This window comes from Protopterus annectens, chromosome 5.part0, assembly GCF_019279795.1.
Source record: "Protopterus annectens isolate FY-2018-M chromosome 5.part0, PAN1.0, whole genome shotgun sequence".
Classification (NCBI taxonomy): domain Eukaryota; kingdom Metazoa; phylum Chordata; order Ceratodontiformes; family Protopteridae; genus Protopterus; species Protopterus annectens.
In genome coordinates, this window is record NC_056735.1 from 65,972,275 (window position 1) to 65,996,057 (window position 23,783).

The 23,783-nt window shown below is 37.9% G+C and overlaps 1 protein-coding gene across 4 annotated transcripts in view; it reads right to left on the reverse strand.

Moving 5' to 3' along the window:
- Window positions 1–9,656: 9,656 nt before the first annotated feature.
- LOC122802493 overlaps window positions 9,657–23,783 on the reverse strand; it is a 230,403-nt gene continuing 216,276 nt past the window's right edge. For all 4 annotated transcript variants that reach the window (XM_044072145.1, XM_044072142.1, XM_044072143.1 and 1 more), the window contains 2 exons: window positions 15,340–15,483; window positions 9,657–10,369 (listed from right to left, as the gene is read on the reverse strand). In XM_044072145.1, coding sequence (XP_043928080.1) covers window positions 10,241–10,369; window positions 15,340–15,483 — 273 coding nt within the window. In that variant the 3' untranslated portion in view covers window positions 9,657–10,240. The remainder of the gene's footprint in view (window positions 10,370–15,339; window positions 15,484–23,783) is intronic.

The following is a 23,783-nucleotide window of genomic DNA, read 5'->3' on the forward strand; positions in this document are numbered from 1 at the left end:
TCAGTTGTTTTACAGAGATTTATCAAGACAGAGTTGAACATCAGTATAAAACCCAGATCAACCACAAACCAGTATCATGTGTATCCCCTTAAATGCAACACAAGATACGTGATTTAAAGTTTGGAGTTCTTGGCCTAATCCCCTTCCCACAGCTGCAAAAATAAATTATTATAATCTGATTTTTTGTCTTGACATCTGCCAACACTTAATAGATATTTTCATTTAAAACAAGTCTCATAACATTGATTGAAGTGTAATTTATTCAGTACTGTACAGCACCATTCAAAAATTATTTTGTAAACATTTTTTACTTTATTGCATTCACTTATTGCATTAAAAAGTATAATTTCATGCTGTGGCGGTCATTTATTCTTCTGGCCCTTAAAAAATATTCATTAATCATTGGACATTTATTGAGCAAGCATGAAAGTAGATTTGAAACCAAACTCAAGTTCTGCTATGGCTAAACAGAGTATTCAGTTCTGGCACCATATCAACCCCAAGCACTATATAAGAGGCCTATGGTCTTGAAGCAGTCATTTGCATATTGACCTTTCTACTAATCAAGACCAGCATGAATACTAAATGACATCAGGAGAAATGAATCTGACTGAGAGCATTTGTTATTTAACAACAACAAAAAAGTATATACAGCCATGCTGGGTCAATCTAATTGAGCTTTCCTCTGACAAAAATGCAAGTTTTGAGCTCAGATCTGGCATGCATGGATTACTGGACCAGTAAAAAAAAGACAATTGATGAAATAGAATGTTTTCACATTATTACAGGAATCAGTAGACTAGAATAGCGCCACAGACCTTATACAAATAAAATGATTAGGCAACCCATTTTCTAAAATGACATATCAGTTTTAACATTTCAGTAACAGTCATGCATTGGCATGCTATCTTGCATGCAAATCACTCCTTTGCTATTATAATTGCATTCCAAAGTTTTGATGCAAAAAGAGGTTGTGCTGGCACTAGTTAACTGCATGTTTAGCGTCTTTGTTTTTGGTGAAGCAGCTAACTAGGCCATGATGTAAATAATGTGACTATTTGTTGCTTTTCTTTCCTTTTTTTAGGTTTAAATTTTAAATATAACTCTTCCATTGGCGAAAAGCATTGGGTGGCTTGGGGTATTGGAGGAACCGCCAATGCATAAGCATAATTATCCCTTTATGACAGAGGTATAGCTAGGTCAGCTGGTGACCTGGGCAGTCCTTAGAGTGGCACCCACTCAACCATGACCTCCAAGCCCCAAAAATATGCCTTCCACAACTTTCATTAATTGTTGCTACAGTAACTAAGACATGCACATGCACATACACACAACTGTTATATAATAATCAAATTCATTTAAGAAACTGCAGTACTAAGCACAGCTGTTTAAGTAACCTCCAGTACTTCATACACTCCCGAACAGCAACTCATCTTTCATGACAATCATGCTGAGTTCAAGCAAGGTAAATGTGGCAGCCATGAAGAGGGAGTTAGAGGGTGTTGAAATATAGATTAGGTCAGTTTGGGTCAGGAAGGTGATTTAGGTTTAAGGTACGGGAGGGGAAGTTTAGGTTTAGAGTTAGGGAGCTGGAGGAGAGTTTAGGTTTAAAGCATGATCAGGGAATTTAGGTTTGGGGGCTGTAATTTTAGGTCTAGGGAGTACTCAGGGACTTTAGGGTTAGGGGAGTGGAGTTTAATGTTTAGGGAATAATAGGGGATTTTAGCTTTATGGAGGGGGAGTGGAATTTTCATTGTTAATAATGTCTGAAATGGGGCAGGACTGTCTGCTGCTGTGGCTAACATTCTGTTGTACCTTTTGCACACTGGACTCACAATAATGTGGATGTGTTGTCTAAGTTACTTAAATTAACTGCTGACTATACTGCAGATCCTGAAACTCTTCCAAGTTACTTAAATCAGCTGCTGAGTGTACTACAGATCCTGAACCTACGGTTTATTGAGTGGCCTGGGTACTGGTGGGAGTGAGCAGCTGATTTCTGATGCACATTGTAGAGAAATGCAGACTGTTTAACTTTCCTTACTTGTGGCTTCTAAAACAGGCTACAGGCTAGGAGACTGTACCAGGGGAAAAAAAGTCAGCCATGGACAAGGACTGCCTAGCTGGTACTTGTGTAGAAGCACAATTGCATGCATGGGGGGAATGGGGACTAACACAGGCAAAAAAAATGACCCCCTGGTATGAGATGCTGATTATCCTTTACTCTTTCTCCACCACATCTGCAGAAAGGGTAAAAAAGAAAAACAACATAAATAACTAGAAGTTCACATCTGCTAGAAGTGCATCAAGGAAAGCAGGTATATTCATAAACAAAACTTCCTGGACCAAATTATTATCAAGGAACCCACTAGAGGACAAAATATTCTTGACCTGGTCCTTACCAGCATGGCATCAATTTCAACTATGCTAAAGGTACTCCTCAAAACAAAAAAAATACATCATCCATGGGTCCCAATAATATACTTGGTTGCCTAATAAATGGTACAAAACACACCTTAATGGACCTGCTCCTACATCTATTCAGCCTGAGCCAAGCCATTTGTTTTGTTCCTGAAGTATAGCGCACAACTGTTGTGATGCCAGTTCACAAAGGTAGATTGACATCAGATCCCATAAATGACAGTCCAATTAGCCTGACTATTCTCATCTACAAAGCCATGGTAGTACTATAACCGAGGTAATTAACTACGGTATCAAACCTCTTATAAGGCGTGACCCCCAACACAAGTGTAGATCCTGTCTAATGAATCTGGTCAACTTCTTTAGAAGTGAGACAAGCCCAGGACAGTTCTCTGTATAGCATACCTCAACCAAAGACTTTTGGTACCACTCCACATGCTAACATAATAAACAAGCTAAATGAGCTCCAAACTGACCCCTACATAGTTAGAGGTATTGCAAATGGGTTGAGGGATAGAACCAACATAGTGAGGGTGGCAAGTGTGCCCTCAACTAACATGAAGGTGACCAGTGGTGTTGCTCAGGGCTATGTGCTGGGACCTCTACTATTTGACATTTACTTCACAGACCTCCAGAATGAAGAAAGCTTGCAGGGATAATCTGATTCAGGAGTGTGAGAGGGAGAAAGAAACATGAGGAATGGATAAGTGAATGAACTGGAATACAGACAGAGAGATACAGAGAAGAATAAGGGCAAATGAAGAAAGAGAAGGAAAGACTAGTAGGAGGTTATGGTGATTAGGTGCTGCTGAAAAGGGTAAACATAGGTTAAACTAATTAGGTGTCTGCTGAAAAGGGTAAACAGGATAAAGTAAACTGGACAGTAGATTTTTTGTTGCACTAAGAGACAAGGCTATAAGGTATCTGGCATGGAAGCTGAAGACAAGAAATGCGAAGAATGTAATTATGGAAATGACTGAGAGAAAATGACAGGTGGAAGGTTAAGGAGAAAATGCTGTCTTTTATGAAAAGGTGTATGAATCTAAGGAGGACAGAGATGGAAGAGGAAATAGAGAATAAGGGTTATATACGTTGTGACCTAGGAAGAGGGGGCAAAACATTGCCTGGATAAGAAAAGTACAGCAGGTAGATTAAGTCAGACAATTAAATGAAGGAAAAGAAAGACAACAGTGCATATTGTCTTCCCAAGAAAGTTTAGAAAAGGGTCAGAAATTAAGTGAAAGAGAAACAAAAAGATATCTAATTTGTATGGAGAAAGGGGGAGGCTGCCTAGGTTAATAAGGCAAACTACAGTGATCATGTTAAACAAAGGGCAATAAGATGAGGGATTCCATTTAATAATATATTAGTTTGCATTTGTTTATTTGGAAAGTCTTGATTGGGCTAATAGCTTCCTTTTCAGTGGAGGTCCAGAGAGCAAAGCTCCAACTAAAGGCACTTAATGATCACTGAAAGCCTGGACATAAACAATGGCAGAGAAAAACTTTCAAAACAAAGCCAAAATGGGAGAGTTTTCCTGGTCTCTGGAATTAAGAGATAGGGGGTCAGAAGCTTTTAGAGGAATGTAATTGAGATTCTTGATGGATTTTTTCAGCATTGACAAATGCTTTAGAAATGTTGTGAAGGTCATATTATGCCTGAGAGTTAATTGAGGATTTTTTGGCATTCTATTTACTCTGTGCTTTACCTCTTTTTTCTCTTGAGCTTCTTAGTTGTGAGTGTGACTCAGCAGGCAAGGTTTGATTTGACTCTCCTCCTTCTAGGTGGAACACATTCATTGAGAAGGTTTAAGAAGGTATCATTACATTTTCTGTACGGTTTTATCCTGGGGGAAAAAGTTAAGATTCCTTCAGTTATACAGCTTAAAAGAGAGAGTAAATGTGCCCTGAATTTTGATGGATTCCTGACATGGTTGTAGTGGGTGGTTTTGGTAAATGTTTAAATGGTATAGGTTGGGAGGTGATCATCAGAGTATCAGGAAGTACTTCACTATGGACTATCTTGTTGGGTTTTGACGTTAGAATCCAGTCTTAGGTTGTAGTGCACCATTAGTTTTACTGTATCCAGCAGTGGTATAAATTAGCTAATGAGGTTACAGTAGGGAGAGTTTTGTTTTGGTGGAGACCAGCTTTTGTAGATATAACCTAAGAAAATGGTTTCAGGTGGAATATTTTCAGATGTGCAACACAGGATGTCTTCACGTAGCAGGATGTTGCTGTTACAGTTAGGAAGAACATAGCAGCTATAAGGCAGTTTTTACAACTGCTGTTTAACATGTAAGGCAGACATCAAGATTTCAGTATTGGAGAAGGAGGGATAGCGTTTTGACAGTGTTAGAAGTAGTTTGTTAGAATAAATTATGGCTCTGTCCCCCATTCTTTTTGTTTGTCAATCAAGTCTAAGAATACTGTAGCACTGCTGCAGTATTTCTTTTGAAGAGATACACAGTTTTAACTAGGATTTGGTTAGCATAAGAATGTCATGATTGTGAATGTGTACCTATGAGTGCAGTGATGTCATTTTTATTACAAAGACTCATAATATTAAGATTGAAGAGTATGAAAAAAGAGGGTGGCATTTGTATGTACTAACTGAATGTAAATTTGGAGAGGTGTGAGTGAGGGTGTACATCTCCAAGGTGCTGCAGCTGGAACCTCCTATGGGGAGAGATATGTTTAAGGGAGGAGGAAGCTTTCACTTTGTATTTTGCTGAAACAGAGAACTGGCAGCTCCGCATTTCAAGATAGTGATATTCTAGTAGGTGGGAAAAAGTCATACTTTATTGTGAGGGAGAGATAGAAGGGGAAATGTCAGTATGGTTCATGCTGGAGATCCAGTATAATTGGTGATAAGAGAAGTAGGATGTAGAGGATAGAGGTAGTAGGTGGCAAGGATTAGTTGAAGCAAAATGAAAATTACAGGAGTAAGATGAACTATGGTGAGTGGTGGAGAAGGAGGAGGAGTGGGATTAGTGAAGAAGATTGGTGTAGACAGAGTAGGACAGCAATTTAGGAAACAGTAGATGAAGGAGGAGAAGAGGGCATATTTAGGGGACAGAAGGCAGTTTATCTGAGGTTTGGGAGAGGTAAGGGCCAATGATGTAAAGCCAAATAAAATGAATGACAGAAAAAGAAGTGGTCTGTAATATAATAAAGACAGAGAAGTAGTGAGGATGATAGAAGGGGCCTATAAGGTGGGACAGGAGGTAAAGAAGTGTGTGAGCGACGAGGTGAGTAGAGGGTGGGGTTAACAGCTGTAATGGTTTACCAGATGTGATTTAGGGAAGGAGATGGGGAGTATCCCAGGAGAATGTATTGGATATTGTTTTGTATGAATGTGACTGGGTAGAAGTGAGTGGGATAAAACTGGTGATGGGAGAGGGATTACTGGGATGTAATAACTGGATCAGACTGAACTAGAAGCATGGTGACTAAAGTTTAAATGTAGAGTAAGGGGTTGGAAACTTGGGGTAGGGTAGAGGAGTGAAGTTTAGCACAGCATATAGAGGCTAAGTGAAACTGTGAACATCGGACCCTCCTGGAGCTCCCCACACCCCCACTAATTATATATACCAACTCTGAGATTGCACTACATTAGGGAAAGGGCAAGTTTCCTAATCCCTATGTTACCAATAAGTAGGTACTACATTCCGTTTCCTTTATGTTGGCTAACTTTGATTGTTCATTGAAATTATTTACTATCCTTTGGCCTTTCAAGGACAAGAAGTTTTAATGGTCTATGTACAACGAATGGCTGTTCGATGAACATTCCATTCGATCGTGAAACATAAACCTCTGTTTCCCTTGTTGCTCTGGTCATATTAAGAAGAAGCACTACTCTAAAGGTAAAGTCTTCATTAAATCTGAGGCCATATGATCAAACAGAAAGTTCTGCTTTATACCAGGGACTAACCCTTTTACTTTCAATTTGTTAAAAAAAATTAACACCTGTGGCAAAAATAAATCTCTTACTGTATAACTTCAGTGTACAGAGTGAAATACTAGCATACAGACCACAGTTAAACTGAAGTAAAGCCCCGCCATAATTTTAGGAAATGAAAGTCACATTAAATGCAACCAAGTGCAGAGAGAGAGAGCTTATGGCAGTGCAACATTTATTTCTTTGCCTCTCATTTGAGAACTGTGCATTATCATGTGAAAGAAATTTTCACAAACACATGCAGTAGATGAAATGATGACTGTCTAAATTACCCAAAGGTGTGGGTGCCATTTCTGAGTAAGAGTATGTGTGCTTGTGTCCTGTGACAGACTGATATCCTATCCAGAATTACTTTCTCTGCCTTGCAGCCTCTCACTGTTGTGATAAGCTTCATCCTATGAGACAGGGCTGAATACTGGAGAAAGAACAGATGAGAATTTCTACCAAGAGCTGCTTTGTGGATATTTTCATTCTACCAGAAGGACAGTGTAGTGATCTAACACCACCTTCCCCCAATTATAGGAGCCATCATTTCTTAATAAATCTTGATCAAACAATTCAGTTCGACTGTATGGGTTCGAAGGTAGTAAAATATTGTATGTGGGAGGTGGCCCACACCTGGAGTGGGGGTGGCTGCATCTCTGCATCTGCTTGCTTAATGTGACCTACTGTCCTACTCTGAATGAGTTTTCTCAACATTGGGTTACATTATAATACTAGCAGGTCTGATTCTACAGAATCAAGACTTGCTGAGAAGTAAGCAAATCAATTAAATCACAGTGACACAATAAGCCTCCATTATATCCTAGAAAAACTCTGCGACTCTCGCTGGCCCTTCTACATGTCAGAAAAGTACTTTTGGCCTCCTCATTCAAAATCGTATGCTGCCTTGTACAGAAGTAGAATGCACTCCAAAAACACACACACACACACACACACGAGAATCATGATCTGGCTTAGTAAATTATTCTTTAACTACTGATTTACATCAAATACACAAACTCATTGACTATTACTATATATTTAGCCAAGTCCTATATGAAGTGGATATTGAACAGGTAGTGTTTTGAGTATACAACATTTTCAGACTTGCCAGTGCTTCCCCTTAAGCAGATTTGGGCATCTTCTTGGAGGTTGGCCTCACTGTTGAGAACCACTGAAACACAGGAACACTGCTCTTAACTGCTGCCCTGTCATACCAGCTCTACTCTGTATGTAAGGAAAATCTAACCTGGTTCATAATGCTGTGCAATCTGGTGCTGGTGGCAGGATATTGAAAAGGCAGCAGAGCTTCTGTCCAAAGCCATAGTGGCTTTTCTGATTCACACTGTTTATGAACAGAAATGTTCTGTGTCAGCGACTTTTCTTACCTTTCTACTATTTATGCATTAGTGAGCAAGAAAATAAATACATAATTAGGGGTTTAGAAGGCTTGAAACAGAGCTATGCATTGTTTTCAAGAAAAAAAAAAATTCAGTATATAAAACATCTTAAATCATGCAGGCACTTAAGCACTTTTTTCTTTGAAAGGTGTGTTTAAATCCCTGGAACTCATTCTCACCCTGAGCTGCCAGTTACTAAGTGTTCCATTTTACATTGTGTTATATCCAGTTTATTAAGTATTTAATAATTTCTATTTTTTAAATCTTTAATGCACTCTGATTACTTTTGCGGTGTCACATGGAATGCTGTTAATTTGCAAATACATTTTAAGGGTTTACTTCACGTTGTCGTAAGCTGACAATTGACAATATCGAAAGAGAAGAACATTGTGCAAGTAAACCGAAATCTCCGTAAGGGGAGATTTCCGTTTACCTCAATGTAGTGCAGTCTCGGAGTTGGTATATTTAAGTAGGGGGGGGGGGTGCAGGGGGGCTTGCCCCCCTGCCTACACCATTTAGTTTTTTTTTTGTTTGCGTTATTCAATGTTTTACTTAATTGATCAATAAAGTTCGACCTTTATTGATTCGATTAAGTAAACTTTCGATAACGTGATATAGACACCATTTTAAAGGCATATATTTGCCTCTGTGGGCCTTTCCAGGAAAATAAATGAATAAGTAAACACATACATACAATACAATACAATATATATACTTATTTGTAAGCCCCAAATAAATCTTACACAATTTTAACTAAACTGAAAGGATACAAAAATTTATCAGACGAGTGATTCCACTAAAATCCTCTGTACTCCAATCAGGAGGTAAAACCCAGTATTGCATAATTAAAATGCAGTTACATACACTAGAATACAGATTAGTATGCCTTGTGAAAAATAAACTGCCTGATGTTTTATTTAACTGCCTCTAAGTACTTAGATATACTTAAAATATTTAGTTCACTTTCAAAACAGTGAAAGTAAATACAAATTATAACTCCCCAAGAACTTTCTTTACTTTTAAAATGCACTTATCTTGAATATTAAAATATTGCCACACTTTCTTTTTTTTGTATCTAGGCATGCCAACATGGTGCCAAACGTATCTGCATGGCATACTGAGGACATAGCGCTATTATCATAAGCTTGTGCATGTGCAGTACAAATGACAGTGATCTGCCTGAGCAAAAAGAGACGGGCAAAGCACAGTTTCCTTTTTACAGTGGCATTATTTCAAAAGGCATTTTTATTGAGTAATTAACTCTTATTATAGTAATATACCATAACAGGATAGTGGATAATTCATATATTTATCCATGTTGGAGGGCTCTTCTTTAATCACTCTGGTTGTGCCTTCATGGCCAAACAGTTTTTCCATGATGAGAAAAATATGAGTAAACCAGCTTCCATCCACAATGTCTTTTTAATCGTGCATTAGTAAGGGCAGAGGGAGAGTTGGAAATGAACAAGGAGTAGTATTTGTAAAAAGCCAACTTCTACATTTTCCATTAGAAATGTTTTTCAAAAAACTTGGTGAGGCACGAATCCAAGTTAATAATTGCACAGGAAAATGCAAAGATAATTGTAAAAAAGAAAAACAAAGAATTTCTCTTTTGCATCAGAAAAAATTCAGACTACATTTAAATGCAATTAATATGAAATACCACATTTATATTGGTAGGACTATCACTGGTTAAGGTCTAGAAATGCTTGTAAATAGGCACTGACTGGAATTCATAGGCATGCAGTGCATTGTACAGTGCAAATTAGTGCAGGTAGTGGACATGCACAGGATAGGGGGGATGCAGAGACACACCATGTATTTAAATAAAGCATCCCTTCATACCACTTGGTAAATTCTGTAATTCATACTTTTCAGAAATCACATCCTGGGTCATATTTTCAATCTGTACTATTGTTTATGCCCAGCTGAACTTCAGACTTTTATGGAAGAATCAATACATTTTGTGCTAATACCAGAGAAACAGTCCAATAGCTGTAAACTACGTTGTCATTTCGGAAGCTGGTTACATTTAATTTTTGTGGATGTGGGGTGTTTTAGAAAGAAGTCAATAATACTTAGTACCTAAACTTGTTTCCAGAATTACAAAATGTGCAAAAATGAGGTTAAAAGACCAAAACTTGGTCTGCTAGATGCAGTTCATTATCAGGCTTGTTACATTGTCCTTTAAATTCTACCACCGATGTTTTGCATATGCTACCCAAATGGTCTGTTTTTTTTTCTATTTCTAGACTTTGTGTTTTTTCTCCACGGCACTCTTGTAACAAAGTTGCATAAAAGTCGAAAAGTTGTAGAATTACCTCTGCGGGAGTGCAGATATTAATGTTACTCTTTGGTATATGTAGTGAGGCTGGTTTGCTGCAAGGATTCTGCTTTTAAATATCTATATTGTAAGCTTTCAAAATTGCATAGTGATATATATTGTGGTGCTACATGCAAAAAGCACGGATTTGTATTTAGTTCAGTGAATTTGAAGACCAGTCATAGGGTAAGAAAATGATCTTGCAATTGCTGGATTCCAAGACCTCCTTCATCTGTTTCTTCTTTAGCGACTCTGTCATGTGATCCAGTACCCACTGTACAACCTGTTATGTTAAACAAAACGTATTTCTGTTAAGCATCTTGCCGAATTGTTCAACATGCATTCACATTCTGCACCACAGCACGGTGACAATTAAAGCCATTTGTCATACATAATCATCTACTACACAAAGCTTTACTTTTGTTCACCATCACAGGCTAACTACAAGGAGGGCTAAAAATTGCTTACGTCACAACCATTGCTTATGTATGTGAGGATATGAGGCCTGAGATGTAGTGGTAACAACATGAAAAGGAGTGGCTCCTTACTGCACAGATCATATGAGCCTGAAAAAGGGTACTTAGTAGACAGATGGGGTGGGGGAGTTTCCTCCCCATCACGTTCTCCGTTAAGAGTTAGTGGTATGGGTCTAGGACGATTCACTGAAAGCACAATTCACTGAAACACATTTGACTGTGCTCAATTCACTGAAAACACAATTCACTGAAACACATTTCACTGAAAGTTATAGATGGCCTTTTCCCCACTGTTGTGCAACCCTGGAGTTAGTATATATAGTAAGGGGGGTGGGAGGGCACCGTCCCCCACATTGGGGGTGTGTGGGGGCGTAGCCCCCTACCTGTTTTAAATATTTTGAACTATATACATGGATACTTGCAATTCCAATAAACTGCTCTTTTCTGAACATAATATATATCCAAACTATGTGTGGGGGGCTACACCCCCACACCCCCCACACCCCCCTTACTATATATACTAACTCCCAGGTGGCACTACAGTGGGGAAAAGGCCATATATAACTTTCAGTGAACTGAGCTTTCAGTGATTTGTACACAGTCATTTGATTTTCAGTGAAATGTGCTTTCAGTGAATAGTCCTAGACCCAGTGGTATAGATCACTAAAAGCCCAGCAGTAAAACATCCCAGACGTCTTGCATTCTAGGGGTTCCTTTCTTACATCCAGTCTCATGAGTAAGCTCTAGTACAAATGAGAAGTTTCATCACCCCATGTACCCCCTCCAGTTCTTTCCTACAACACAAAAATAGCACAAGGATTTGCAGTGTGTACTCAAGTGCCCTGTGTACAAACTTATCAAAAGCATGCACAAACCCTACTTATTATGTGTACTCAAGTGCCCTGTGTACAAACTTATCAAAAGCATGCACAAACCCTACTTATTATGTGTACTCAAGTGCCTTTTAGAAAAAGCCTGTTGTGAAAATGTATTGTTACATAACATTTCTTGTACTTCAGAAAGAGTTGTATCTCATGAAGCTGTTACATGAGCTTTCTTGTGTACTTTAAAAAAGGGCTATTGCAGAAGTTGCTTTGTAGAGAAACGAGTCAAAATAAAAGTCTGTCTTGGAAGAAAAATGCAGATATTATTGAAATGCCTAATTACAGGTGCCCTGTGTAAAAACTTATCAAAAGCATGCACACAACTCTACTTATTATGTCATTAAAGAAGCTCTTTAAGCATGCACAGAGACCAACATTTTGTCATTAAAGAAGCTTTTTAAGCACGCACAGAGACCTACTTATTATGTGTACTCAAGTGCCCTGTGTACAAACTTATCAAAAGCATGCACAAACCCTACTTATTATGTGTACTCAAGTGCCCTGTGTACAAACTTATCAAAAGCATGCACAAAACCCTACTTATTATGTGTACTCAAGTGCCTTATAGAAGCTCTTAAGCAAAGACCAAACCCTACTTATTATGTCATTAAAGAAGCTCTTTCAAAAGCACGGAGACCAACATTTTGTCATTAAAGAAGCTTTTTAAGCATGCACAAAGACCAACATTTTGTCATTAAAGAAGCTCTTTAAGCACGCACAAAGACCAACATTTTGTCATTAAAGAAGCTCTTTAAGCACGCACAAAGACCAACATTTTGTCATTAAAGAAGCTCTTTAAGCACGCACAGAGACCAACATTTTGTCATTAAAGAAGCTGTTGTATCTCATGAAGCACGTTACATGAGACCAACATTTTGTCATTAAAAAAGGGCTATTGCAGAAGTTGCTTTGTAGAGAAATGAGTCAAAATAAAAGTCTGTCTTGGAAGAAAAATGCAGATATTATTGAAATGCCTAATTACAGGTGCTGGGTTATAAGCATGTACGGAGACCAACATTTTGTCATTAAAGAAGCTGAAGAGCAAACACATTCTGAACATCAGAGGCGCTTTGGTATATCAGCAAATGGACATGCTAGGAGTAGCAGCAGCTATAGCAGAAAAGCATGGGTTAGTAACCACTGTTTGGGGTCAGTGCTCCAGATGTGATGTACTATGACCTTTTGTACCATCTAGCAGTACTGGAATCAGCACCTGTGATATGATGTACTATGGCCATTGATTCATTTATTTTTAATCATCTTTGTTTACTGGGAAAGACCTACTTACTGGGCAGTGCCCATTTTCAGAGGAGGCCTGGGGAGAAAAGCTCCATTTGTTTACATTGCATTTATAGTTAAACACAGAGTAGTTACATTTATATACATACAGTAGTTACACATATAATACCTTACATTTATACGTTCTTGAAGTTATTAAAGATAAAGCCCACATTCAGCTTAGTGGATTGTACAGGCAGTAGTTATGTATAAAAACTTTTCTGTCATTTCAGTGACAGTTTGAGTGTATTCCACTTAAGGAGAGAATTTGGAGAGTTTTGTATTTTGAGCACAAACTCTTAACCTGGTGATGAGCATGTGCAGGACCAGAACTGGTTAAGATGTTGTTTAAGCAGTGGTTTAAAACTAGTGAGTTTATCAAAGAGTTCTTTTTGGGTGGGGATACTATTCCAGAGTTTAGTAGCATACTGGGCGTACAGTGAGTCTTCTGCAACATTACTCAACTTACTTGTGAGTAGTAAAAATTTGTTACTAGAACAGAGATTCCTTGCTGGACAGTAGGGCAGTAATAAGTTTTGTAGTTCAGAGCATTTTTCTGGATGATGAATTAGTTTGTGTGCTGTAGTTAGTTGTGAATATATTAGGTAGTTGTGCAGTTCAAGGCAGTTTAATTGCTTTAAGCTATGACAATGGTGGACCCTATGAGGGAGATTGGTGGCAAATTTATTGGACAAAGGTATACACTGGCAGTAAGTATTGCCCCTGACAGACGTTCAGGGCACCAAACCTTCACAGAAACTAAGCAGGAGCTATACTTGGAATGAAGTGGCAATCTATCCTTAGAAATTCTCTTAAAACTTTAAGCAGATATCTATAACAAGCATATCATCTATAATGCTTTATATATATAACTCTATATATATATATATATATATATATATATATATATATATATATGTATATATATATATATATATATATATATATATATATATATATATATATATAATGTATGTAAGTATATATGAATATATATATATATATATATATATATATATATATATATATATATATATATATAAATGCACACACATACCAACTTTGAGGCTGCAGAGTCCAGGAGAAAATGAGGCAGTCTGAAATCTCTATATAGGACTACTTCTCTCTGTCCATGATAGTGCCATCTATTATTATTCCAGTACAGGGTGTTGATGAACTGGCCTCATCAAGTTATCCTTACCTATTAGATGGGTCTTCTCTCACTGTATTTAACATAATACCCTTTAAGTTTACTTTAGTAATTAAAAAGACATGCATCTGTTGCATTTCTCCCCAGGTCTCCTCTGAAAATTGGCTTCGTTCCAAATTGGACTTTCCCGGCAAACAAATAATAAATTAAAATAAAATTAAAGTGATATGGTAATTTTCTGCTTAGCTGTTTTATATATTTTATGTAGAGCAACATACTACAAAAATAATAGTTTAACTTGTATCTATGTACTGTGCAAAGTGTGCAATGAACAGATATGGCCAAATAAATATATGTAATTGTTTTCCACACTGACCAGGTCATGGCTTAAAATTGTCCATAAGGATCTGCTCACTTATAAAGATAGTAAACAAACAAACAAGTTAAGTCATTACCAAGGTTACACACACACACGCACACACACACACACACATACACACACACACTAAAATACACGGTCCTTATCTTCTGAATAGAATGATATAGCAAAGCAAAGGGCACAAACCAATATTTATCAGTCTTGTTTTAAACAGTACACACCCATTCTGCAGTAGTAGGTAGAAATAAATTATTTTATACTTTTTTTTTTTTACAAAAGCATGCAAGCGCGTTTATAGTGACAAACACACTAAATTGTAAGACCGTATAAAGAGAGAAAAAGAATACTATACAAATAGCATGAAAGTAACAGGATAGCAGCCACCTAAAAGGAATAAATAAATTAAATGAATATATAATGTATCATTCGTTATTAAATTAATTAAATGAATCACACTGAGCCAAAGCCAAGCCAGTATAAAATTACCACCACCGGGTTAGCAAAAGCTTGGGTAATAGGAGTCTACAATTTTCTAGAATATATTTTTTAGCACTCTTAGTATCTGAAACAACTTCTGAATCTCTTCATCCTACTGATGCAACTTATCAACCAAAAAGGTTCCAAGTGTACTCTGCATACATATTCTCAGGAGTAAATAGGAGTATTTTTTCTGTTCTGTATAATCAGGTGATGATCACCATCTAGCATCTCTGCTGGCCCAAAACTAGCATCAATTCATTTTTTCAGTATTCTACAAATCCTGGCATGTGGCTTTTCTTTTAAAAATTAATATATGTTTTAAAATACATTTATTAATGCAGTGTAATAAGAAGGAGGGCTGTGGCATTTGTTTTTTTTTTTTTCGTACAACAGTAGACGTCAATCCCTATGAAGCATTGATTTCCAGCCACAAGCCTGCATAGCAGCTCTGCAACATAGGAATGCAAATTCATTTGGACTCTGGACTCCTGGAAAAGAATGTTTTAATCACTGGACACCTAGAAAAGAATGTTGTAGTCTTGCAGACTATTAAAGAAAAGAAATGAAACAAATGCTTCTCAAAATACAACTAAAAAGAACCATTACCTTTTCATCCGTGTCCCCAAAATCCGTTTTGTACCACTTGAAAATTTGATTTAGATGTATTTCTTTCTTCTCGATATTTACAAAACATCCATCCTTGCCTGCTAGAAATGCTTCTCCTGCAGCCCTTAGCTGCTGGTCAATATCCTGCAAATAGAACCGTAAATACCTCATTCCAGTGAGAGTCAGCACAAAGCAAGAATGATTAAGTATTACTCTGTAGTTAACTCAAAAATGCAGGTCGTAATGTTGGGCTACATACTCCCATCACTCCTGCATGTATCCCCTATTCAAACAAACCTAACAAAGCTAACAAAATCAAGTTATAGGCATGCCACAACAAAGTAGATACATTTTCTGCAAATACCTCTTACAAAACCCATCATTCTATAATCTTTAGTGCTAAACTGACTCAGATTACTCCAGTCCTAAACCTACTCCCCATTAGTCACTGCCTGCAGGCTCTTCTATAAGCCAAAAAATGCCCTGCAAAACACTCTACAGCACTACTTCTTGATTAGAGCACTACAAGTAATAGATCCTTTCTAATTATTACTAAATCAAAAAATACTTCAGAGGACTCATACTCCAGTTGTGTAATGTTTTTCGAAGACTTAATTATGCCAAGGTTACTGGTAGCTGAGGCTCAAACACTAACAGCTAAGATAGGAGGAGATGAGATAACAATGGTTATGTATAACCAATTTTCAGAGTAGTCTCCAGCAGAAACAGGTGGTATTCCTGTGAAGTTTGGAAGTTGGGGGGAGGAAAGTGATAAAGATCTGGAAGATTAGAAAGTGATAAAGATCTGGAAGAGTTTGTTTAACAGTATTGTAAAAGGAGGGGAAGCATGAACATCCTGGAAGAATGTTGTTGTTGCTGTAATATTTAAACATAGTAAAGACCCATCAGACCCAACTTCATATAGGCTCATTTAAATTTTAAATGATGATTATAAATTTTATATGATGATTATATAGGCTCATTTAAATTTTAAATGATGAGTATGTCTATATTACCTAAAAGAATGGCAAAGGTGTCACCAAAATTGATAATATGGATCAATGCAGTTTTGTGGAGGGAAGGCAAACATTTGACAATAATAACAGAACAATAATGATCCAGACGGAAGCGGAATATAAGAAAATACTGTTGTTGTTTTTGGGTCTTGATGCAGAGAAAGCAATTCAGCAGAGTAAGCTGGGATTTTATGATTACGGAAATGGAAGCATCTGCATTCCCTGATACAATAATGTTAATGAAGAGGACATATGAAGGATCAGAGGCAAGAATTAAAGTGGGAGTGATCTTCTCTGATAAGTTGTATTTGAACAGAGGAACTAAGCAGGGATGTCCTCTTCCCCTTTGTTATGCACATCCAAAGAAAATAAGTGACTAAGAAATACAAGGATATAATTGGTCTGGTAATCAGGAAAAGTTGGCTTATTTGCAGACAATGTTATTCTGTACCAGATAAATCCAGAAAAGGACATCTTAGTGTTGTGGATCATGGACATCTTAGTGTTGTGGAACATTCTGAGACAGTTTTAAGTCTCTTTGGGATATATAATGAATGAAGATAAAACAGAGGCTATAACCATAAATTGTGTACCCACACACAAATTGGTTCAGCAATAACCATATTTATGGGGACACGATAAGATGAAGTATTTAGGAGTATGGATTAAAAATAATTCTGTTATGGCAGCTAAGGATATGTAGGAAGGCACTAAAGAAAAAGTAATACAAAAACAGAGAAACTGGACTGAAAATGTGTTTAGTCCCTTTAGTTTAATATATGGGTTAGGCGTATTTTTTAGCAAACAGGAAAGAAGTTGTGGACAATAATTAATAAACAGTTGAAGGAATTTATCTGGGAGGGTAAGAGATCAAGAGTTATGTGGGAATAGTTGATCCTTCTAATAGAACAGGGTGGTTAAGGATTACAAAATCAAAAAAAGCATACTACATCAGTGCGGGGAAGGCAGTCAGTTATGATGAAGTCCTAAGTTATAGGACAAGAGCTAACTAAAGTAATAAAAACAATTGATTCATTTTACTTGAGGTGAGAACTGGTTCCTCATCACCAATATGATATGCTTTTTTGGTTTTGTGTTTCAAGTTCCCATTTTTTTTTTCAGCATATGCTATTTGTATTGAAACGTTTTGGTTTAGGATTACCTGATTTGAAGGGATATTTTAGAGCTACACAGTTATACATAACACAAGCAGAAAGCTACAATTCAAAGTGGAAATGGATGATGATGAAGCACGGGGGGTAGAAGGAATTCCAGAAACAGAGAGTGGGACTTTGGATTTTGGATGCAGAGCCTGAAGAAGAATAGCAACCATACAAAATATTATATTCATAAAGTAGGAGAAAGTATTCTAAGAACTAAGCCAAGGGAAGAATGGAGACAGAGGATTTTGCCAAAATAAATGACTGCAAGTAGGGGTACAGAAAATAGGCAAGAGGGGTGGACTTTAATGGAGAAAACTAGTAAAGGAATCAAGGTATTGGGAGGAAATAACTAGAGAGGGAAAGGTAATAGAATGGGATAAGACCAAGAAAACGTTTGTATTGCAGGCTAGAAACTGCCTTACCTGTCAGGGATTGATATCACAGTATAGGCAAAGTGAAAGGGATAGGGGAATCTTGTTAAGTGAAAGACCTACTCTTGTAGAGGTTTTAGTTGGATCTATAATAGAAGTAGCTGCTAAAAAAAGGGATTATGAGTAGGGCATATAAAATATTGCAGAACTATAAGATTCAATCAGAGGAGGTTAGAAAAAATGTGAAGAGAGACTGGAAAAGCAATTTACAAGGGAACAAGAAGACACATATATGGCTCCAAAGCATGTAAAGAGTCCCAAACATTTAGAATTTTTGCTTGGAAGTGTTTGAGGTCTGCTTGTGGTATAAAAGTACCTATGCAAAGATTTTTTTCATCAGGTATACAGCAAATGTTGGAGGTGTGATGGGGAAGAAAATGATAACTGGGAACATATGTTTTGGGAGTGTGAGTTGGCAGATTTTAAAAATTCCCTACAGAGTACTCTGGCAGAAATATTTGGTGAACAAATGGTTGTAACTAAGGAAATGATTCTTTTGAGCTGGGATACAGGATCTGAATTGCCTAGACACAGTAAGGCCTTATTAAGTTTAATTCTGTTGTCTGACAAAAAAGCAATTACTAGAAAATGGAATCAAAGTCTAAACCAACCGTATTTAAAGTATTGGATATCATAAAAGGGATAAAAGAACTGGAAGAAGGATCTTTAGAAAAGGGAAGGAGCAAATTACATAGAAATAAATGGGAAGTTGTGGGGACAATACATACAGAATAATGTTTAAGTGCAGGACTGAGGTTTAAGGGAAGGCAGGAATTCAACAATTTATGTAATGTTGGACTGGTGAAAGTTACAATGAAAGAAAAGATATGTGATGTATGCTGAATGTAAATAAAAAAATCTTAATATGGTCTGTTTTCTTTTCTGTTAATATATTTGTCTATGTCTCGCATGACAATTTAATAAAAGTGTTAAAAACTTTGGAAATCTACCCCACTTTAAATGACAGATAAAATAAACAGTTTGAAAACCTAGCTTAAATAATATGTAAAAAGTACTTGGCTCTGTGCATGTTCCACGCCTGGTTAATACAACTATATATTCAATTCATTTCCAATAGTATCTACACTTAAACATTTAAAGCGACCTTCCATGCTGATAAATACTCACACTTTACCTCTTTCCTCCTTTTTCTCACCTCTTACATCTCCTCTTTTCTTCTCTCATTACCCCTGTTTCCTCCCGTCACTATTTACACTTTTTGTATACTCTTTAATTTCTAACTAAATGGTTCATTGTGTGTATTTTTATAACAGCTACAAGCTGTCTACCTATATATTTTGAGTCTGTTCAGTCAACACTGTAATGTTCATGTAGTTACCAGTGTTTAACGTAATTGTATTGGTGTCTTCGCTTTGTCACTATTGTGTGAATATCATATTACTGTTATGTGTAATCATATATGTAGTCCATGCCACAAATGTATGTATAAAAAATTCACTTTTGTGAAGCTTTTCTCCCTGGACCTCCACTGAAAGATTTTTCCATAAATGGACTTTATTTATTTATTTAGTTTTGCTACCTTGTAAACAGATAGATAGACAGACAGAAAGACAGCTAGATGTGTCCATTGTCCTGTTTCTACATACCACTATATCTACAGCTATTAAATCTTCTCTTCATCTCTTTTCTGTTAATTAGGTTCCCTTACGCTGCATTCACCACCAGTAATTTCCAGTAAGACCGATTCAGACTGTGTTGCATGCAAAAATGGACTGTTTAGTATGTAAATGCACTTCCTTCATTACATCAGCCCAAGGTCCTCAAATATAATTTTTTTTTTCACTGGTTCCGAATTTACAAGCCCTTATGCTTTTGGGGTAAGTTACAGTTTGTGACATACTGATAGCCTTTCCTCCCTTCACAGCCATAGACATTAACCACCACACCTTTCCCCAAACACAACCTTTGGTTCAGGCCCAGCATTGCCTCCAAACTGCATTCAGCTTGTAATATTAATCTTCCATATCTGGGCACAGGATTCCATGTGAAAACACAAATGTGACTAAATAAGGAAAGCAAACAATTATGAAAAAGAAAGTATAGAGTGGAACTTGAAAACTCAGATGTGAACATGCTCTTAATACAGGGTGAATAAAAGACCAATAAACCTCATTGTAAGACCTAGCAACACAAAAAATAAAATAAAACGCTAATTATATACAATATGCTGTCCTATACTTCACTCCATTTTGAATCTGAAGCCTATTTCTCCATTTTTAGCTGTTTTTACAAATCTTAATTCAGTGAAGGAAGCAGCCATCAGCTGTTTAAGTAAATGATCCCGGCACGGACGACTGCCACCCACAGCACTCTGCAGATTGTCACTGTATTCCGTGGCTAGCAGGAAGGCATGAAACAACTGGCCAATGACATATGATCATTGGCCTTTACTAGGCTTATTATGAAGAAGATGATAGGGCAGCTTGGCCATATCAACCAGTACTTGCGGGAGGCTAATAGTGTTCCCTATTAAGTAGATTTTCCCCACATATCCCAAGAAAATAAATCTGTGATCACCCGTCCTAGACTGTTTTTAAGGTTATTAGGGATGTGCTCTTCTTGATACGTAAGGACATCCTATTCCAGAAATGAGGACATCATTTTGATAGATACCTGAGGAATCATATGGTGGTGATGATGTGCTAGCATAGGTTTATGTCTGTAAAGTGGGCATTTGCTTTACCACTTTTTCTCTTTTGGCAACACTTTTGCTGGGTCATTCATTGCAATGAAGACTAGACTATTCAGAATTCATCACTCAGGAGTATGTATGACACTAAGCAGAGGGATAGAGACATAAAATATACAGATAGGGAGCAGAGTGTGTTGTTAAAGTCATTGGTGGCAAATGCTGTCTCCGTGTGATACACTGCAACTGCCATCCAGTCTGCCTGTACATGACATGCAGTCTGCAGCTCTGCGAGGGCCCAGATGAGGGTGGCTGGCCACTATGTCAGTCTGCACATACTGCTGTTGAGATAGCTCACTGTCACCTCTGGGCACACAGCCTGCCTCACCTACTTATGAGTGTCATCCATGCTATGGGAAATTACATTTCTCCAGCACATTTAAAACGCATCATCAGATTGCATAAGCATGTTCCCACTGCTCTTCATCCTCACTGTTACCTGTGTGTATGGGGGGGGATAAAGCCTGGCACCTGTGATGATGAGTGTCATCCACTTCATAGCTACTGGTGCTCATGAGGCGTAATGCACAGGATACCCGCAAGAGTATACAGGCACAGTTCACTGTGTGTGCCTCTCATGCTTCTCAACTGTCCAGATTTTTGCCTCTTATTTTTCGTCTGTTTCACATAAAGTTTGTGGTTTTCTGATATATCACTGGGGATTTACATCAAAAAAATAGTGGCATGCATTTGAGTTCCAGAATTTATATCCTTCAGAAAATTCATGCTAAAGTAAAACTTTTTATTCTAATAACTTTTTAAGTGTGTCAGAGCATTTTTTTAAATTGTCCCTACTTTTGGGCCTTTGTTCCCTCATTATTTTGAAATTATCTGGAGTTCTTGTGCTAAATGGTTGAGATGTATGGTGCCCCTTCTCTGTACACCACTAGCCAACACAACAGACATCACCAGCAGTCACATCACAGCACCTTAATCCCCATTACTGGAAAACATGATTACCAGCTCCTCACAGCCTCTGAGAGTACATGGCTACTGCATACACCTCCCAAGACCCTCCCCCTATTGCAGTTTTGCAGACATGTCACTGTGTCCTCTCACCTTTGCAAGCGATGATGATTGTGCCATGTCCACCCCTAACCTATGAATGTATAATAATGTCTGATGCACAGCAGGCCAGACCATTCACTGCCCTGCATAGCCTGGGTGTGACACTGCATGGATTATTTTATTCTGTGTCTCATCCCATAATTGCGACCAGATGCTGCTTCTTTGAAAGTGTTGAAATGTACTGTCTTAGCTACTGATTCTGCATATTCCTCCAATGACTCTCTACCCTGCTCTTCTGTTACTGTTATGACTAGTATGGAAAGCCCTGCCTCAATGTACATCTGTAGCTCCACTTGTTTGCGCAATGCCATGTTGTGCAGCAAGACAAACACACAGCAAACATCTTGCTGTATTGGTCTGGACTGTATTGCAGTGCCCCAAAGTATTTATACATTGCAAGTGTCCCTTCAGTAGTCTGGACTTATGGTCTACTATGTTTCTTACTTCTGCATGGCCATTTTCCTGCATAGTTTGGGGTACTGTACTGGGGTCATCAACCAGGGCTCTAGTGGATATCCAGCACTGCCTGTAACACACACACAACATATTATATGTGACCTGTTCCCTGCTTGCATAGTATGTCTAGCTACCATGTGTCTATGCCTACCAAGTAAATGACCATATGAAAAATCCACTTGCAGGAACTGTTGGTATAGTTTAGATCTGTGTCAAATTTGCAGATGATGTGAACTGTTCATGTGCTCATGGACACATTATAATAAATGCCTAGGCATTATAGATCACACAGACCACCTAGCCATTCAAGGAATGGAAGCCCTTCCTTTTGCTATATTGCTGGCCCTCTGGACCAGCTGAGGCGTTGACAGCAACATGTGTGCAATCTATAGCTTCAGGATCTCAGGGGAAACAGGCAAGGTGATGAAATGTCTGCATGGTGTTACTGCTCTGCTCTGCTCAGCTGTCCTGAGAAGTCAGATCTGCTTTTTCATGTGCTGTAGCGTTATGTCAGGGAAATGGTTTGGGAATTTTTGACTGATGCCTGTGCTATCCCTAAAGTGCTCCCCTTTAGGTTACTGGAAGGACTTTGTAGTTAAGAAGGTTAAGGCTACACGTATGTTTGTATCCACAGGAATAGGTATACCATGCATCCTCCTCAAGTCCACGTGTGAGCAACACAGTATTACTAGATCCTTTATAGCATCTCTGTCCACTCGGCTAATGGTATGTTGGATGCTGTCTGTACCTCCTCAAGTGGCATGGATGGCCACAACATGCAACATTGTGGCTACTGGCTCCAACAATGACTCCCAACAAATGATGCTATTCCTAGCATGGCTTCCTCTATATATTGTGAATTACAGCAATCAGAATAGGTAATGCACTGCCATTTTCCACTTGTCTGGCTTTCTCTGCCATTTTCAGTGCTATCTTTTGCATACTCTATGTTGCTCATTTTCCTAGGGTTCTTCATGTCCTGTCATTATGTACTCAGCATGCACTGCGTAGCATGATAGTCTGGTAGCTGCACAGCTATCCTGCCTTTTTGAACCACCCACACCCTGTGCAAGGCCTGTTCATGCAAGTTTCAGCATCACATTGAGGTGTCTATAAATCCCTGCCCATGATGCAATGTCTAAACTATACTGTGTAGATACATTCCTGAAATATAGTGCTGATGTGGCAGCTGCCATAGTGCAATGAGATTTCGCTGTATCCTTAAGAGGTTTATTGTATTTGTCAATGCAAAGCACAGTACATTATGCCAACCATTTAGAAGCAGCCTATTTGTTGACTGTCATCTTTGATTTATTTAAGTAGATTAATAGTGGCTGCACAAACTACCTTTGGCACAAAAGAAGGATTTGTTTTCAATGATACCCTTTCACGTGGAATACATAGTAAGGTGGTTTATACAACAAAAGCTTTTAACTATGAAATCCATCTGCCAGAAATAGAACAACAGGAATAAACATCTTCCATTACAACTGTTTTAGCTGTCTTATGTCCTGTGTTATAGGTTCATAGGTAGGTTATAGGTAGGTACTAAGCTATTGGCCCTAGGGCCTATACAAGCCTAGCCATAATGATTCCCTGG